Source organism: Desmodus rotundus, chromosome 4 (assembly GCF_022682495.2).
Source record: "Desmodus rotundus isolate HL8 chromosome 4, HLdesRot8A.1, whole genome shotgun sequence".
Classification (NCBI taxonomy): Eukaryota; Metazoa; Chordata; class Mammalia; order Chiroptera; family Phyllostomidae; genus Desmodus; species Desmodus rotundus.
The window spans coordinates 150,751,537-150,771,729 of record NC_071390.1 but is presented as its reverse complement, the minus strand read 5'-3'; the positions used below and the strand labels follow the sequence as shown (position 1 = coordinate 150,771,729).

The following is a 20,193-nucleotide window of genomic DNA, read 5'->3' as shown; positions in this document are numbered from 1 at the left end:
GTTGACCCAAACAAAAGGTCACTCACTGCAGAAGTGCTCATTCACACACTTACAACTCCAAGGCAGACAGGGGCCGGGAGTATTATTTCAATTTTTAAATGCCAGAAGAGACAGAGGGGCCCACAAGATCTAGCTGACATTCTAACCGCTCTGGGAGTTGGGACCTACTGTCTCCCGAGCTGGAGCAGAAAGGGCTTGGGGATCTGATGCGCAGACAGTAACAGAGCTATGATAAAAGCCTTCCAGCTGGAGCCAACTCCCCTGAACGTCACTGGAGCCTCCATCCCGTTTCCTGTGCGGCCCATATTGGAAACACATTGGAGTTATTTTCCCTTTTAAAAATGTTGTTTTATGTTTCAGCTTTCAAGATGTCTTAGTTTCTGCATCATAGCATCTTCACATACCAACTCAATGTGTTTCACGTTCATTTGCAGAGGGCCCTCCCTCCCTTCCCCACCTAAGGAATAAAAGGGAAGACGCTGGCTTAGGGGACATAGCAGCTATAGGGTGTCCTGGGGTTTGGGGTGAGAGAAGGGAGAACAAAATGAAATTCTAATTTGGCCTGTGTCATCTCTGAACACCAGAACCCTATGAATTATTTATAATCCTCCTGACCCCCACAGCAACGCAAATTGTGGTTCTTGCCAAGAACAAATTAAGATGTCTGCATCTGTTACTCTTCCCAATCAAGCAAACCTTGTGTGAGGAAGGAGAAAGGTCAGCAGCCAGGACAAAGGACCAGTCCAAGAGAAGGAGGTAGGGCTGCATTCCAGCGCTTCTATTGGAAAAGCTATTCATTGGAAGCATAAGCAAATCGCTTTTCAGAACCCAGAACAAGCACTTGGTTGCATTTGTGTGTCTAAAAAACTCAGAATAACAGTGTCATCAGGCACATTTTCCGTGTTTAACTTTTGGCTTGCTTGAGGGGCATGCATGACTTCAGGCCAGCTATGAAGCAGGTTTGGCTCAGGAGACCATGACCTTCTTCCCCCAAACCAAGGACCTCTCCGGGATGCAGTGCTGGAGACATTTAGGACTGCATCCCTCCGAGCCCACCCGGAGCTTCTCCCTCGGGTTCTGGCCTGCATACAGCAGGTTGTTATTGTTGGCTCTCTGTGGAGCTTTTGAAGGGAGCTCCAGCTCCCTTCCTCCCACTCAACCCTTAAAAGAGGGGCCCTCTGGAATAGGATCAAGGAATAAAAGAGCTTTGGTAAGACACAGGTGGGCCCTGGCGGTAGGGGCAATCAGAACTTTCCATGGCAGGAATAAAGGCAAAAAGGGTTTTGTGGTGTGTTCTCTGGTCCTTCCCAGGAGCAGGTGCAGAGAGAGCCGTGGCACTTGCTTAGGTGCGGCCCACTTGGAGTGGAACCAGGAAGGAGTTCTGCAGCTGACAGCACAGGCAAGTGCCAGCCCAGCCTTCAGGGACGGGCTTTCTGCGACTACTTTTTCATATCCTACACTCCCACCCCAAGAATGATAAAGAGACCACCCCAGGTTTTGGGCCTGGGGAAAAGAGGCCCCATTGCCTCCCTGGGAAATAGGACTTAAGTAAAAAGAGACCCAGAGCTTCAGGTATGGTGTAGCACACTCACCAGTGTGGACAATCAGATAAGGAGTTAGGGCCCAAACCCAGCTATTTCAGGAAGAGAATGCCTTTATCTTGAGAGTCCTCTATGCCTGAATCCCAGACAGTGCCAGGATTCTGGGATTTGGGATTTGGGATGTTGGTAAATTCTCTTTTCAAAAGAGACACCATTACCGGTTAAGACAGTGTATTGGTCTTGATTGTTAACCAAGAGTAGTAATAACACTATTTTCCTTCCAGTATTCCTTATTGGGTGATCTAATTTTTTCAATACCTGGTAGAATACTGGTGTAACTCCAAGGGACTTTTGAGTTGATGAAACCCAATCCCTTCATTTTACAGATGAACAAATTAGAATCCACAGATGTTTTTTATCTAGTCAGTGCCCATTGCTAGTTAGTAGTAAAACGGGGATGTGTGCACAAAGAAAGTTACAGTTCTTAGCAAGAGCTGGGGTCATGAAAAAACACTTCACACTGGAGAGGTCAGATCTTAGCGATCATCCATCAGATGTTGAGTAAAGGCCTAGTACGTGCCAGGCGCTGTGTGGCCATGTGGAGTAAGACAGACATGCCGTTAACCTCACAGGAGGTAGAAGGCATTGCACTGTTACCAAATAAAGGGAAACTGGAAGCGAGTCTAGTTCTATTTAAAAAAAGAATGAATTTATCTGCAGGGTGGCCCTCTGAGCCCTTTACATCATGAAAAAGTTGTACTAGAGCCAACCCCCCCCAAAACCCCAAAACACTCAACTCTCAGTCTCTCAATAAGAGATAACATCCCTCTTGTTCACGTTCAAATGCATATTCCCATATTCATGAAATGAAAGGGGACATTAATTTCCAAAGAGCTCTCTCAGCTTTCCTAGTGCCTGCCCCTCATCTTCAGCCACAGAAGTACTGGTGGGTATGGAGCCACGATTCTCCCTAGTCAGGGGCTCCTTTCTGACTGGACCCCACAAACAGGGCACAGACGCTCAGTCATTGCTGACGTGCAGTTACAGAGTCACAAACGTACCATGCATTTATCCTTGATTATACAATGAATGAAAATCTAGAGTGGTATTTCAAATACTCTCTGAAATGTCTTTGAGTGATAATACTAATACTAATAATAACATGGGATATTATTAACACCACTTAGCCTAAACACTTCTGGGCATTATAACCCACTCCGATGGTCCCTGAGTCACAGGGCAAGAGCAAGAGGTGTCACGAAGACACAGCCTCACCGGGGCAAACATCACCTATCCTCTTCTATAAATTCGACCATATATGTGCTTTTTACAGTTTCCCTCTGAAATTTAATTTGTTGGCAGCTTGAATTAGCAATGAAGAGATGATCATGCCACATCAATTTTTAAGGAACTGAATGATTATTACTTTCAAGAAATAAGATGACCCTTCAAAGCTGACGATTGTGGGCAGGTAAAATCCTGGGGGACCTGCTTTACCGAATTGAGGAGGACTACATATAATTAGCATCTCAATCACATGTACCCTAAAAGCTATTTACACTGTTTGTTTTGAATCCCTTGTTTCAAAGCACAAAGGAAAATTCAGTCCATTACTAGTATGAATCCCCACAATTCCAAAATTAATAGACTACAAATTAATTCATTTGCATTCCATTTAATAATACTCATCAAATTGCAGGATAATCTAGTCCTCCTGCCCAGAGGCAGAGCATGAATAAAAAGGCTCTTTGGGGGGAGGCGACACTAATCTGAAGGAATTGTGGGAGGTCTGTTTATGAGATGGGGCCTTTAGTTTTCTTCACTTTGGTTTCTACCTTGATGAGACATTTGTAAAAAGAAATAGAACTAAGACTTACATTCTGTATTTAACACCGCTGACTTCACATATAGACGTGTGCCTGAGAGTCACAAGACGTTTTTCTTCCTGGCCCCTGGACGCTGGGGGAATGTCATGCTACCATGTGGAAGAGGCTGTTTCCCCAACAGCCTTTACCACGCACGGCAACCACGCATGACAACCTGGTGCCCTGTACCTGTTCAAAGGGAAGGTGGGCGGCCTCAGGGGAAGCTTCAGGATGGCTTACCGAAGCCCCTTCCCGATGGTCTGACATTCACTTACCCATGTGGCTCTGCCTCCCACTACTCTCTAATTTGCATTCGAGCACTGGCCAGTTCTGGACTTTCTCCCCTCAGAGGGTCTTCGCATATGCTATTGCCACTACCCAGAACATTCTCTCATCTGTCCTCTTCATCTGGCTAATTCCTACTTAATCACTGAGTTCAGTTTAGATGTCTCCCAGGAAGCCTTTCATGGACCCTAAGTCTTAGTAAGTTTTATTTTTTAAGATTTTATTTATTTATTTTTAGAGAGAGGGGAAGGGAGGGAGAAAGAGAGGGAGAGAAATATCAACGTGTGGTTGCTTCTCTCGTGCCCCCTACTGGGGACCTGGCCCTCAATCCAGGCATGTGCCCTGATTGGGAATCGAACCAGTGATGCTTTGGTTTGTAGGACGGCACTCAATCCACTGAGCCACACCAGCCAGGGCATAGGTCTTAGTAAGTTTTGAATGCAACTGAACCTATTTGAAAAGAATTTAAAATGGTGTTGGGAGATCTGGACAGCTATGTGCAAAAAAATGAAACCAACTTACTCCATACACAAAAATAAATTCAAGATGGATAAAAGACTTAAATATAAGTCGTAACACCATAACAGTCCTAGAGGAAAACATTCGCAGGAAAATCTCAGACATTCCATGCAGCAACATCCTCACAGACACATCCCCTAAAGCAAGGGACATAAAGGGAAGAATAAACAAATGGGACCTCATCAAAATAAAAAACTTCTGCATGGCTAAAGAAAACAGCATTAAAATACAAAGAGAACCAACAGTATAGGAAAACATATTTGCCAATGATAACTCAGACATGGGCCTAATCTCCAAAATATATAAAGAACTCACATGACTCCACTCCAGGAACACAAACAACCCAATTAAAAAATGGGCAAAGGACTTGAACAGACACTTCTCCAAGGAAGACATACAGAGGGCCCAGAGACATATGAAAAGATGCTCAGCATCACTAGCCATCAGAGAGATGCAAATTAAAACCACAATGAGGCACCATCTCACACCAGTCAGAGTGGCCAACATAAACAAATCCACAAACAAATGTTGGAGAGGATGCGGAGAAAAGGGAACACTAGAGCACTGTTGGTGGGAATGCAGACTGGTGAGGCCACTGTGGAAAACACTATGGAATTTCCTCAGAAAACTAAAAATGGAACTACCCTTTGACCCAGCAATTCTGTTGCTGGGATTATACCCTAAGAACCCTGAAACACCAATCCAAAAGAACCTGTGCACCCCAATGTTCATAGCAGCACAATTTACAATAGCCAAGTACTGGAAGCAACCTAAGTGCCCATCAGCAAACGAGTGGATCCAAAAACTATGGTATATTTACACAATGGAATTCTACACAGCAGAGAGAAAGAAGGAGCTTATACCCTTTGCAACAGCATGGTTGGAACTGGAGAGCATTATGCTAAATGAAATAAGCCAGATGGTGAGGGACAAATACCATATGATCTCACCTTTAACTGGAACATAATCAACAGAAGAAAAAAGCAAACAAAATATAACCAGAGACATTGAAGTTAAGAACAATCTAACAATAGCCAGAGGGGAGTGGGGAGGGGACAGTGGGGAAAGGGGACTATAGGAACTACTATAAAGGACACATGGACAAAATCAAGGGGGAGGGTGGTGGGGGGGGTGGTGGGGGGGTTCGGCTGGGGTGGGGTGGAGGGATGGGGAGAAAAGGCACACAACTGTAATTGAATAACAATAAAAATTAAAAAAAAGAGAATTTAAAGTTTGTGCAAACTGCTCCCATGTACACTGTTCTCTCTCTCTCTCCACACACAGGCACATGCACACATGCGCACATGCACACACATGTGTGTGCGCACCCCACACAGGCACACATGCATGCACACACATGCTCTGAGTGCACCCCTACTGGGCAACTTGTAGTGCCCTGAATGTGCCATGTCCTCCAGCACCGCCACCAGGTGGACTCTGTCCCCCTGGAAAATGGTACTCAGTCATCAAACTCCACTCCTACAGGAGACTGTCACTGACTTCACAACACAGGTAGGAGGCACTGGCTCCCCCAGGGCACTGGGTGGGGCTGTGCCCTCATCTTCTTAGACTCCCAGGGTTTGGAATCCTGCATAGCCCATACTGAGAATTTAATACATATTTATTGTACGAATAAACTTAATGACTAATGTCATTAAGGTTCTAAGAACAATAGAAAAGGGAAAAATTAAAATAATTCTCTATCCTTTTATTATCTATGCCTGTGAATTGACTATAGCTCCTAAACTGTATTTTAATCCCAAGACTGAAGTTGCCCAACAACCAACATTGTATCGGTTGAAAATAACGTAAGGGCCTTCAGGTGATTTATATTAGTTTTCCCACATATTGAACAAACGTCATCGCAAACGTTCACATATTTAGTAACTACAATAGTCACTGACACGTGTACTATGAGAGATTAGATACAGCAGGTCAGCCACACTCGCTGCCTCCTCAGTGGAGAGATGAGCAAACTGAAGCCTCAAGAACTTGCCCAAGGCCACACAGCTAGTTGATGGCAGAACTGAGACTAGAATCAAGCCCATCTAGCATTGATCTAGAAGGATCTAGAATTCTCCTAGCATTGCAGTCTTTAATGAAGATGAATGCATTAAGTGTTACAGTAAATGCTAAGACATGGGCTGCTTTCTTTATTTAAAAAAACACACTTTAAAAAAAGATTATGTTTATTTATTTTTAGAGAGAGGGGGAAGGGAGGCAGAAAGAAAGGGAGAGAAACATTGATGTGAGAGAGAAACATCGATCCATTGCCTCTAGTATGTGTCCCAACAGGGACCGAACCCATAACACAGGCATGTGCCCTGACCAGGAATTGAACCAGCGACCTTTCACTTTGTGGGATGAGGCCCAACCAGTCAGGACGACACTGGCATTTTTGATACTCCTCAAATATAATCTTGCAAAATAGTAATCAAAGCTAACTGCGGTTGTGTAATGCAGTGTGCCTCCCTTCTTAAGAATGAAGTTTGCTGAAGGGTTGGTCAGTGTTTACGAGCTTTTTGGGGGCGAGGGAGCACACGGTAGCCGTGGAGAACCATAGACTTCCCCTCAAAGGGCTGCGCTACAGTGGTCGGTGATGTGTGTAAATTGTTGTCCTTTCTACCAGGACAGGCAAAAGAGCATGCTGAGGAATTAGAAATAACCCTAATTACCCTCGTGAGTTTACATTCTGAGCATCCTGATTTCCTGTCTTTCACTAAATTGTTTTTTTCCACTACTTCATTCCTCTTTCTCTGTTTATTTGACTTCATTAGGCAGTTTGCTTGATTTTCAATGGAAAAAACAGATAAAAATTTGACTTTTATTTACTTGTAAAAGGGGTTTCCACTGTGCTGCACTAAGAAGTTGCTTGTCTTAATTATACTAATTAAAACAAATGAGTTTTTCAGGTGAAGGGAAAATTAGTTATATTTTTAGTAATTTAATGTTTTAATAGAACAATACAAGACGTGTGTAGGAGAATACATAAAGGTGAAGTGTAATTAAAACTTGAACACCCCAAATTGATTTTAAATTCATATGTATTCATATGTTTAGGCGAGGAGTATTCACAGAAGGAAGAGAGCTAGCATTCACTGAGCACCAACCACTGTACTAGACACTATATACAATGCCTCACTTAATCTTAAATTTCAGAGAAAGTCACCATTATGTCATTTTACAGATGAGAAACTGAAGTCTTAAGTGTTTTATAATTGGCGCAAATTCATGTAAATAGCAAGTTGTAAAGCTAAGATTTGGATCTAAGGGGTCCAACCCTGAAGCCAATGCTTTTTCTATTATAAACGGTTAGGTCATCTTGCGGGTCATGAGACCATGGAATGATCTGACCGCTCAGTCTTGACGTCCACAAGGGCAGGGGGAGAAGAGGAGGGCCAGGGTGATGCAGGACAATGAAGGAAGCACCGAGCAGGGCTGTCTGTGGGAAATCCACAGTTGAGGGGGAGATGGGCAAGGACCTGGAGGGTGGTAGTAATGGAATTATCACTCTCCCCCTTTCCCTGCACAACAGGTGTAAGTGGCACGCTGCTGCGTTTCCAAGTCCAGCAGGGAGCCCAGCCGGAGGTGAGGACTAGTCAGAGAAGGCAGATTGCCTGGAGGGGATGTGCCAGCCCCACAGCACCAGCCCTGCCTGCCTCACAGAGCCTGGGGCAGTTTGTTTCCTAACAGCAACAAACCCTGCTATGGCCACTTCCACCACCGTCGCCAATCACGTATTTATTCAGCATCTGATTCTATCCAACTTACATTTCTCGACCAACTCCTGGGGTGTTGATATGGTTCTAGACAATGGGTCTAAGAATATGAGCACAGGAAGTTCCCTGCCTTCCAGGCTCAAAGATCTGCAAACAAATATACAAGTAGTAGGTCCCTACTCTATCTTAAGCTCTACAAGAACAGAGACCTTGTCTCTCTCCCTTCTGCCTCTCTTCCCTCCTCCTTTTCTTCTCTCCTTCATGCCAAGTGCCAGGCATTGTTCTTGGTGCCGAGAGCACAGCAATAATCAAGAGAAAGAGCTCTGTGCTTACGAAGCATAAGCTCTAGAGCTATGCTGCCCCATAGCCACATGCAACTATTTAAATGTAAGTTTAGGTTAATACACGCACACAATTAGTTCCTCAGGTGCCCTAGCCACATTTCAAGTGCTCATGGCCCCGCGTGGAGAGGAGCTACCAGGAGGGACAGTGCAGGTATGGAACGTTTCTGTCCTCACGGAAAGTCCTACCAGATGGCACTGCTCTGGAGTCTCGTCTGTGGTAGATTGTTGGAGTGTGTGTGTGCCCGGCAAATAGTAGGTGCTCTTAAATAACCATTAAATGCTAAAGTAGTGTGGTAAGTGTGACAATAATGGTATGTCCCAGTGCAGAAATGGCACAAAGAAGGAAACACTTCACGCGATAGGATGGGGGCCAAGGACTACCTCCCAGAGGAGAGAGGGATCGTGATAGGATCTGAAATATACTCAAAGATTCAATACACACTTGGTCAACAAAGGCACCTTGCTACGATTCTATGGGGAGAGTGGAAGAGGATTCCTTTCAGAGTGGAATTACAACTCGAGCTACAGCACCGGTCGGCAGCTTCTTGGACCCGGCAGGCTGAAATGTGGGGGAAGAGGAAAAGGGCACAATAGCAGCTTTCGAACTCCCGAGGAATTCTCATTAGGAGGAAGTAAACAGAAGGCATGCCCTCCCTATTTTAGCCTGAAATAGTCCTGCTTCTTAAGTATTGCTATGCATTTCAAAATGAAGGCTCTGCAAGGCCTCCCTTTTAATCAGCAAATGTGCTAGCTAGAGCCTTCTATAAAAAGAAGCAGTACTTAGGTGTCCACTCCTTAGCCACCAAGGGAAACTGAACAACAACACACACACGAGATGTGGTCAGTGAGGGAATCGCCCTCGTCTGGAGCTGTCCGGTCCAGGGGGCATCTCAGCTACGGGAGAGCCAGAGACCAGAGAGCAAGGAAAGGCAACACAAACAAGAGCTAGGTGGGGACCAGATTAGCACGACTTCAGTTACCAACATCTGCTGGCCAGAGAAGCACAAAGCCAAACCTGGTGTCTGGCCAGATGCAATATACGGATCATGTATCATAGAAATGTACACTCGAAACCTGTATGATCCTATGAACCAATGTCACCCCAATAAATTTAATAAAAAATAAGCGCTATAACCAACACTTAGATAGTCCTTACTACATGCCAGGCATTATTTAATTCATTTAATTCCTACAACAACCCGACAAGATGGGTACCATTACGAAGGGGAGACCTAAAGAAACCCAGAATTATCTTCTGTAGGACAGGCTTCCCCCCCACTAGATCAGTGCTCTAGGAACTCATCTGTATCAGTGTACCAGCTGGCGTTGTTGTGAGAGGCTGTGCTCATTCAGCTTCAGTGAATTATTTTGAAGACTCTTTCAATATGTTTGCTCATTTCGTGATGGGTGATTTACGAGTGCACCTGCCCACACCGCACTGAGTGTTTAGCAGGTTTTTTGGACCAAAAATGGCATGACCCCCATGCCCCACCTTCCCTATTTACCTGATCTCTCCCCAAGTGACATTTTTAAAAAATTTCCCCAGATGAAAAAAGTCCTCAAAGGGAAATGTTTTACTGATGTGGAAGAGGTGAAACAAAAAAACGGCAGAAGCACTAAAAGGCAACAAAATTGATGAGTTCAAACACTGTTTTGAGCAGTGGAAAAAACTTCTTGATAGGTGTACAGCATCAAATGGAAAGTACTTTGAAGGAGACTGCAGTTTAAACATGTAAGAATAAATACACAATTTTTTATAAATAAGTTCTGGGTTTTTTGGGGTCCCCCCTCATATGACTCTTTTTGACAGATGAAGAAACTTTCCAGGGTGATTCCCCTGCCCGACCCCCTGAGGACAGGTGGTACACCGCTGGGCACAAGGAGTGTGGAGAGTCCGGGAAATGGTCCACCACTAGGGGAGTGTTTTCAGGTCTTTTCCCCTCCTCACTGCTTTGGGGAGTGAAGGGGATTTCAGCATATCATTGGTCATGACCCCACTCCCCAAGTCTGTGGAGGCCAACGTAATACCAGTTGACAGGATCCGCAGATTCTGTACTTTTCCAAGAAGTCTCAGGGGAGTGAACAAGAGTGACCTAACACGGCTGATCTCTGCCAAGGGAAAAGTCCCTGGCTTGCCTGTTGGAGGTCAGGCATCTGACCCTGTTCAGCAAGAATCGAGAGCCTCAAGCAAATGTTGGCCACCTCTGCACCCCAACAAGCCATAGTTTTCCCTACACATGACGAAGCGTTTGGGAGATCGCCCTCTCCTTGTGCATTAAACCAAAGAGACAGCTGCAAGCACTATAAGCTCCTCATATTCCTATATCGGTAGGTAAGCCAGTTACACCATTACTAATGCAGCAGACCCTGCCTTAGGAAAGATGAGTTATTTCCTTAAGCTGGGATCTATTTATGAAGTCCTTCGGTCCTACAAAGAAAAGATGGGTCAAACTATAACAAGATGGAATAATAAAACTTGCAATCAAAGAGGCCCAAAGATTATCACATTGAAAAAACAGGACATATATTCTTTTTAAAAAAAATTTTAATCTTGTATTGTTATTCAATTACAGTTGTGTGCCTTTTCTCCCCATCCCTCCACCCCACCCCAGCTGAACCCCCCTCCCTCTCCCACCTCCTCCCTCCCCCTTGATACCCTTTGCAACAGCATGGATGGAACTGGAGAGCATTATGCTAAGTGAAATAAGCCAGACGGTGAGGGACAAATACCATATGATCTCACCTTTAACTGGAACATAATAAATAGAAGAAAAAAGGAAACAAAATATAACCAGAGACATTGAAGTTAAGAACAATCTAATAATGGGCAGGGGGAGGGAGGGGACAGTGAGGAGAGGGGATTACAGGAACTACTATAAAGGACACAAACAAGGACATATATTCTTAACATGACCAAAGCAAGCTTCTTAGCTGTGTTACCATAGTGACATCCAAATTCTACTAGAAGCTTCCAAATTTTGTGTGCATTCACCCATGTAAAAGGCATCATTCCTAACAGGGCTTTGAATAAGTACCATAGTATATCATGGACTTCACCTCACACTCCAGGAGAAAACAGGAAGGAAGAGGGGACCCAAAGCTCTATGTGCTCCCACAAAACCCTTCCCCTTCCCCCATCCTGCCTCTCCTTTAACACTCACAGTCTCGTCACCACAACCTGCCTTGGAGACCATGAGGACTAACCCAGCATGTCCTGCACCGCCCTTTACACCTGTCACCCACGGCTCCAGGTCACTCCTCAGCACCCCTACTCCCTACACGACTCTGCACAACTCTATTCTGCCTCCGTTCTCCCCGCTCAGCTTCCCAATCTCTCTGCCTTCTAGAACTCGTGTCCATCAGCAGTGAGACCCTCTGCATTCCCAACTTCTTTGACACATCCCTTCACCTTCTCACTCCACCCACAAGCAGGCTCTCTCGTCTCCCAGGAAGTCTGCTCCACTGGCCTGGAGCTGCAGTAGCTGGTGCTCTCCTGTAGTCAGCAGCAGCAGCAGCAGCAGCAGCAGCGGATCACCAGCAGCGGCTACGCCTCAGCGACACGCACCGTTTGTACTTGTCAGGCCTTACAGGCAAACTATCTTAGGGAATTAAACCCATTCTGAATGCAGGGATGCCTCCCACGTCCTTGCTGAGTTACCTCATTTAGTGAGATTAGTGAACTTGAGCAAGTTGTTTTCTTCAAATCCACAGGTTTTTTTTTTTTTTTTTTTTAATGAAGTACAACCTACTCTGTGCTAGGCGTTGAGAGTTTAAAATATAGATTCTACCTTCTTCAAACCTCATCTAACTAGGGAAATAGAAGTTCATGTGGGAAATGACTAAGGGCATATGAGTGGTTTCCAAAAGGCCACACATAAAAATCACTCTCATGCGAGGGTCCGAGACTCAAGGCTCCAGAAGCTGGGAAGGAGCAGGAAGCAGGAACAGGCTGGGCAGAGGTGCTCACAAGCTGGAACGCACACTCCTGCCTGGACAGCGCCTCCTTGCCTCTGGCGGTGGCCTATGGCCATGGGTCTCAATAGCCGGATAGTCCATTTTTCTCAAGTCACTAGAAATGCAGACTTTAAAGAGAAATCTGAATTGTTTTTAAAGATTTTACTTATTTATTTTTACAGAAAAGGGAAGGGAGAGAGAAAGAGAAGGAGAGAAACATTGATGTGTGGTTGCCTCTCACATGCCCCCAACTGGGGACCTGACCTGCAACCGAGGCAGGTGCCCTGACTGGGAATTGAACTGGCAACCCTTTGGTTCGCAGGCCAGCACTCAATCCACTGAGCCACACCAGTGAGGGCTAAAACACTTTTCAAAATAGAGAAAGGTCAATAAAGCACACGTACACATGCACACACACACACGTCTACAAAACTGTTAAACTTGAATGCTTAGCCATGTTTTCACACACAAACTATAGGAAGCATCTGATATTGTCTTGATGGACATGAACTCAAACTTTAAATAATAGAATGTGACTGACCAAAAAGTTCAAGAGAAGTGATTTCAATTGTCTATAATTTTATTATCATGTAGAACTATTTGCTTGATTCAGCCAAAACTTAAATGAGCTGCCTCCACATACTTTCTCTTTTGATGGTGCATGTAAGGTCCTGATAGACCAACCTAGGCCCCGACGTGGAGGCCTGGGGCTCGACGCAGCTCCCGAAAGCGCTGCGGAGATGATGATGCTCTCCTTCGGCTTTTGAGCCTCACCCCACTTACCTTTGATGAATCTGCCACTGTTGACAAGTGGCCCTCAACTCCCCCTATTTGCAAACAGTAATTTTCTTCTTCTATCAGCTCAGGAAATAGCAGGTTCACATGGTTAGGGTATACTTTCTCATTCTAAGACTACCTTCTAGGGACCTTATTGATTTCGGAGTCCAGTTTTTCCCAAAAGCATTTTCGAAAGGTTTTATAGGCACTATGAAGTGAATAAACAATTCTGTGATCAGATGACTTTGGGAAACACTGGTTGAAATCCACAAAAGTTAAATAGATATTCCTTGAAGATGAACTTCTGAGAACTTTTAATACCAAATGCAAATGGTGAGTCTCCTGGATTAACCTGGTATGCAGAGACTTTCAAATTTACTTTGCTGAAGGATACCTGTTTTCAGCCCTTTGCAGGACAGATATGCTGCCGAACACACCTGAGAATGCGGATGACGGAAGAAGAAACTGGGATCGGAAGAAGGGAAGAGGTCTTGCTCCAGGCTTCCCAGAGGATAATGGCTCTCTCCTGCTCCTAGTGATACTGAGATTTAGTGTTGTCCTTACACGTAAACTTCTTTTACAGACACCACTAGTCTCAACATCCATTTCTACAGACTGAAGAACCCCAACTTTTTAATTTTTTCCTAATATGGCATGTGTCCTCTCTCACCCTTGCTCCCCTTTATCATTTTAGTTGCATTTCTCAGAACCTCACCCAATTCTAAACTACCTTCCTGGAGGAGCACGGCCAGGACCAGCGCGCCCACTCCAGGTAGGACATGGGGCGGCTCTGCACATGTCGGTCTGGTTCCTGTAGCTTTCCCAGGGACCCAGCATTTCATTAGCCCTCTGGCCTCAGGGAGCTCAGCGCTCACTGCAGTTTCTGGGGCTGCCCTCATAGCTTGAAGCACATCTTCCAAGTCAAGAGCTTATGTTCCATTTCCTGCCAAGATTAGGTTAGAGACCCTGTATCCTACCTCTTATCTCTCACAATGACCAGTCTCCCCCATAATTACTGAGTCCTAAATACGCTTTGCTGAGTTGATATTTTAAAAGTTTCTTCTCTAATTATTATCCTGCTCTGGACCCAAAGAATATATATTTACTATATTTCTGCAGGCTCTTGACTTTTATTCCCGACAATTAACTTCAGAAATATGGCAAATTTACAGATACTTTCTTTAAATGACTTAAAAATATTTTGTATAAACTGTTTCTTAGGGCCTTATACTGTTTCTTCTAGATATGACAGTGATTTATATCTAGTTGGAAGGTTCCCTTTAAAATCAATGATGGCTTTTACACAATAGCAAAGATGCTGGCAATGAACAGAACAATAACCAAGCAAACAGGTTTGTGCTTTTAGATTCAGATACATTGAGTTCTGCTGGATGTCAAGGCTGAACTGGGGGGTCCAGCTGCTTGTTTCACTACAGCAGTGAGGACAGAACATTGTTGGCGGGAAGCCCTGTCCTTGAGGGCAAGTTGCCTTTAACTTAGACCTCCCGCACCTGGCATAGTTCTGGACTCAGAGTAGACGCTCAATAAACATTTCTTAAAGGACTAAATGACTGAATAAAGGAATGAACAAGTGAACAAAGAAACATTCTGGAAAAGAACCGCCTTAGGTGTGGTACTTGTCTCAGCTCCCAAGCAACAGTTTTCACTTCCCTTGCTTCCTTATCCTGTTCCTTGGGGCCCAGCCCCTCTGGCACATCCCTTGTGCCCTGAGGATGCTCCTTAAAACCCTGACAACAGGAGGCAGTCTAGTCATCACATCTTTACCCAATGAAAATTTAAAATTTCTCTACTTCTTCTGTTTTCAGGAGAATTAAGGCTTCGAAACATTAATGGCAAACTCTTCAAAATGCCTTTAGGAAACAAAGGTGCTACCTGTTTCTACAGAGTACTTGAAAGAGCATTCCGCTCAAATGTTGCTCTAAGCACAAAATATATCTAATTTCATATTTTACATTTGGACTCTACTGTTCCCTCTAAAAAAGGGCAAAGGACCGCAGAATGCCAATTGGGGGACCAATTCTTACTATGCTGGACCTGTGTCTATGAGGACATTGTTAGGGGACTGTGCTCATAATAGAACCTTCATTCTAAATCTCTGTGCACTTTATGAATTTCACTCCATTTTAGCCCCCCCCCCCCCCCCCCCCCGCAACAAGAAGTCACTCAGGTTCCTTTAATAATACCAGTAAATAGCTCCAGCCTTCCACAGCTGCACAGGCTTACTGTCCTGGGAGATTTTCAGCGTTACTCTTCATGCTTCCAATCAAAATAGCGACAGAGTTGACATGATTTACCGAAGAGAAGGACTTGATTAGGGACTAGTGCACTACCAAGCAAATATTAAACAACTACAGGGAATTTTTAATACGCAATGTTCTGTCACAACAAAAACAAGCCAGAAATAATTTCCTGTGCTACAGCTAAGTGAAATGGAAGCTTGTTTTCAAGGTTTCTTGCTGTGTGTTGTACTCGTTTCAGCCCAGCGGCCTTCACCTACGAGAGGCACCAGCTCCTTAAACAACTCCGTCCTTCTCGTTGCAAATGGAAACCAGCTGCACAGCTAAACTGCAACAGGGGCGCCTATCCAGGAGGTCGAATCGGGGCTGGAGACACCTCCCTGTGAAATGCATCAAGCGTCTTTATGGGGTTAAGGTTTGTCATCAGTGACTTGTCAGTTACAACCTGTGGCCCAGAATTCAGTTTCTTGATGCTTTCAGAGCAGTATTATTTTTTCCTCTCTGGAGGTATAAAAAGGCACACGATAGACGATGAATCGGCAGTGGAAACAGACATTGATGTTGGAGGACAGAAAAAGATTCTGGAAAGACAGATGTGGGGCTCTTTCATCAGAAGTAATTGTGAAAAACCAATTTTAGACCTTTTTTTTTCATTAATTGCTTAATTCCTTCTCTGGGATGATTTTAGTAGACTCCATTCATTGCCTCCAAATTTCCAAAAAATAATAGCAAAACAAACACAAAAAAGATCCTGTCAGAAGTCAAAGGGTCAGCGGACCCTAACTAGCTTCCAGGTGCAAGGAGGCACTGGCAGCAAGCGGGGCCGGCCCTGCTGCAATGGGCCGCCCTTTGACAAGAGGTTCAAACCCTAGAACTGAACAACTGCACGCTGAACACTGTGAACTGCTCGACTCACAAATCTCAAGGGGGTCCGTCTGAAATTGGGAAAGGCTGGGATGTCTTATTAGCATAGAATCACATACACACATACACAGACCCATGGCCAAAGCAGAGGTGGATGCAGAGATTGCGCTAAGAGACACATATGTTGTCCTCCAAAATTCCAGAAGCCACAGGATTATCTGAAGGACTTGTTGATGTAGTCCTTAAAACAAGATTTCAAAAACAACATTCTCTTAAACACTCTCTCTCTGTCTTTGTTTCTTTGTTCGTGTAGGATGAACTCCGTGTCCCTCTAGAACTCTGTATCCATTGCACTTGCGTAGCTCTTCAGAGGGACCAACAGTGCCTTTTTGGTGCTGCTCGCAAGCATGTTCCAGCCACTTGGCAAAAAGTCCACCTGCATTTATGGAGTTAATTGACATCTATTAATTTTGCTCAGATTCTCTTTCCTCCTTCCACCTCCCTGTCCCCTGCCTTTTTTTTTTTTTTTTTTGAGAGAGAGAAAGCTAATGAAAACCATGTTTATGTGCTCAAAGGCACAGAGGAAATTCATTACTCTGCGGAATAGCACACTCCACAAGTGAAATGAAAGTAATCTTATTTATGACAGGAAGGGGCCCCGCTAGGCTGCACTCCACCCCACTTCGACTGCGACCCAGAAAGGAGCTGCAGAGCCGCCGCACCGGTTCCAAATGGCGGCCGCGCTGACAACAAACACATTCGCAGTTCGGCGTCGGAGCGCTGTTAGAGCCCCAGAAAGCAGCCATCCAATCGACGGGCACATTTCCAACGGGCGGTTCTTTCGTCACACCTTCCAGTAATTTCCCGAAACTCTGTTACTGAATTTCAAAAAGACACTTCCTCAGACTACGGCACTTACCAAGCGCTGGCCTGTAAATATAGCAATGCTGGCTCCATGGCCTACTTGTCTTACTGCAAGGGGTTTTCACCATAGATTCAGGAGCCGTTTTCCACGCAAAAAATAACAGGGCTGTTCAAATAACATGTTCTCACAATAAATGTCCACTTGTGCCCTTACAGAGTTCTCCCTTTCCTTCTTAAAAATCCCGTCAACTGCGAGTATATTTCCCATGTAATTATTAGTTTTTTTCTCAATCATTTAATCAGCAAAAATCACTTAGGTCTTGCATACTAGAGGCTACTGCAAAGATAGTTTCTTTTTTTCTTCTAAACTATTCCTAAGTACTCTACAAACTCGTAATACACGTCCTGTGGAATTCTGGCAGTAACGGGATGGTTTTATAGTATTCACAGTGCGGCTTCCTAGAACGACGTCTGCTGGAGGGGCCTGTGAGATCATCAGCCCACCTATAGGGGAGCACACAGGCCCTCGGGCAGATCCCAGACTGTGTATCTTTCTTCTTATTTAAAACAACACACGCTCCTCTCCTCTAAGAAACTCCCCAGGTTTATTACTGAAGGAAAGCACATTGCTTCGGTTCTGTGCAGAGAGGGTTTTATAGTCCTCTCTCCTACATGACAAGTGCTTGTCTCTTCGTCCCAGCTGAGAAATATCTGGTCTTCTGACATCACATGAAGAGACACAGCACTGGAAAGCCACTGGGAACGAATGAATCACCTAATTTAATGAACACATCTTCTTTAAGACAGAAAGTGTCCAGCAAGCGCTAGGTGCCGGCTTAGCCCCCACACGCCCTGCCCTGCAGCTCCCAGTCCTGCAGGGGAGACAGGTGGGGGAGCAGGAGAGCGGTGTCCGTCCAGGCAGGTGCTGTGATGGGGAGCCACAGAGCGCTAGGAGAGGCGCTCCTCCAGGGCGAGGGGAAGGGTTGGACTGGGGGTGGAGGGGCAGTGACTATTCCAGGCAGAAGGTACAGCTTTTGTAAGAGTCTGGACAGGGAAGGTTCAGAGTTTTTGGAAAGCCTCTCAGTGGTCTACACTGGGGAAGGGGGAGGTAAGAAAGTCAGGGTCTCTGATTTTTGCTGGCCACACTTAACCTCCAAGCGTTCCTTTTCTTGCCTTGTCCAAATTATGGTAAATATTTTTGAGTGTGGTATGTGACATTATTTGCCTGTTTTTTTCCTGTAATCCAAGAAGACACTGTTCTCAGTTTGGCTTCACAACACACAAGGGCATTTCCACTTACACTGAAAAGGCCTTGAGTTCAACCTACGCAGTGTTTTCGGAGACTCATAAGCACTGCTCTCCCCGCCAGTCGGCCTCTGTGAGCACAGCCGTCAGTACTGCCCGGGGCTCCCTCCGCCTCCCGCGCTGTCCAGGGAGGCCTGCCTTATACGCCTGTGATCCTAGCACCGTGCCACTCACACACTAGGAGATGAGCAAATGTTCGTTGAATGGGTGGAATTCAGCTCAATTTTCAAAGCACCTTAAAAAAAGTATTTCCTCCTATATTGCATGTTTCAATGCAGATGGTACGTGGACAATCAAAAAGTGGCGAGGGGGCCCCTGTGCCCTGGACTAGCATAACTCAGCATTCCCTACTGTTAGGATACGCAGGATGTTTTTGCTCTTTTCATTAGAAAACTACTAGTGTAGTACTGGGTGGCAGATGTTTTGAATAAAAAGTAGACATTACAAGCTAATGATTTAGCAAAACAAACCCGAAGCCAGCAAAATCAGGAGGGAGGAGAGGAACTATGTCAAAATGTCCAGCTTTATTACGGGGTCTATTATTTGCTACCTCAGTTTCTCATTAAGCAAAGCTCACTATATTTAAGGTAATTTCCAAAGAGTAAGTACAGAAAAACACAGTAATAAAGACTAACTATATACTTGCATGGGCAGGACACAGGCTAAGATTATAGATTCTATACCTCTGACCCACCACAGTGGGTCCTCAAACACCTGTCATTCAGCCCGCACTTAATGAGGACCCACTATGTGCCAGGCACTGTGCTGTCCACTGTGAACACCCAGCTGAAGGACAAAACAGCTTTGCCTTGAAGGAATTTACAACCTAGTAAGGGGTACAGAAAAGTCAAACAAACAAACAAACAACTAATCCAACCTTTGGGGTAAGCAGAGGCAGGGCGGGCTTCCCAAGAGAAGCGGCATCTCTCAAATGCATGTTGTCAATATTGGGCAGCTCAGATAAGACCATGTAAACTGATCAGCACATGTCTTCCATCACTATTAGAAAAACACCTCAAATACAGTGCGTGCAAACACTGGCGTATCTTCCGAGATGGTAACAAAACTCTGTGTGCTCTCAGAAGTCCTGTATTCATACTATGTCATCAAATAGTACATTCATGAAAATAGATTTCGCCTTTAAAAACTTCATGAATTTGGGAAGGCGGGGGCAGGAACAGAGAGTAAACCGGTAAAGAGTTTAGATACTTTCATCTTCTTTCTGTAGTAACTTACTCAGGCCACAGAGAGGCACTCTGGGTTAAAGAATCAGTGGACTTCTCTTCCTACACTCTCCGTTCTCCAGGGCCTTTCAGAGAGCAGAGTGGCTTTATCTAACGCAGGGAGGGCCAGCAGCTCTTGTAGGAAGGCAGATGTTCGTCCAGCACAGAGTACAGATGTTTCTGACTACAGTTCCAAAATAACTGTTATGTGTGCAGGAAAAATTAAATGGAGGCGGAGACAGCTTCTTAACAGAGGGGGCTTCTATTACTAAAAATAACCATTTGTGCCCCATCACCTCTGGGAGACATGGGGGAAGGGGTAAATAAATAAACCAACCAAACAAAATTAAAACATTAAGCAATAACAACAAAAAATAAATAAAACCCCTCACGAAATAAAACAAAGCTCTCAGCGTGATGAGAACAGTTCTTGAAAAGGACACGCTGCTGGAAGCAGCTCTGATAATATTCCCCTTGGTGTTGGTTTTGGATGATCCTGTTCAAAAAGGAATCGTCCTTAACCTTCATCCCGAACCACTCAATAATCCAATGTTTGTAACATTACAGTTCATTGCCATGGACACAAATCTGATGTCACAAATTTAGCTGTTTGGTTAGCATCCTGGACAATACAGGAGCAGAAAGCAAGACTATATCTGTCCCGCACTAACAGTT

The 20,193-nt window shown here is 44.8% G+C and overlaps 1 protein-coding gene across 2 annotated transcripts in view; it reads right to left on the bottom strand.

Moving 5' to 3' along the window:
• SCFD2 (sec1 family domain containing 2) overlaps positions 1 to 20,193 on the bottom strand; it is a 318,320-nt gene that overhangs the window by 99,220 nt on the left and 198,907 nt on the right. Inside the window, exon 6 of one of the 2 annotated variants that reach the window (XM_045183064.3) lies at positions 15,307 to 16,562. The exons of the other annotated variant lie outside the window; for it this stretch is intronic. Coding sequence (XP_045038999.2) covers positions 16,399 to 16,562 — 164 coding nt within the window. The 3' untranslated portion in view covers positions 15,307 to 16,398. Of the gene's footprint in view, positions 1 to 15,306; positions 16,563 to 20,193 lie in introns of those variants that run through there. 2 annotated transcript variants of the gene reach the window in all.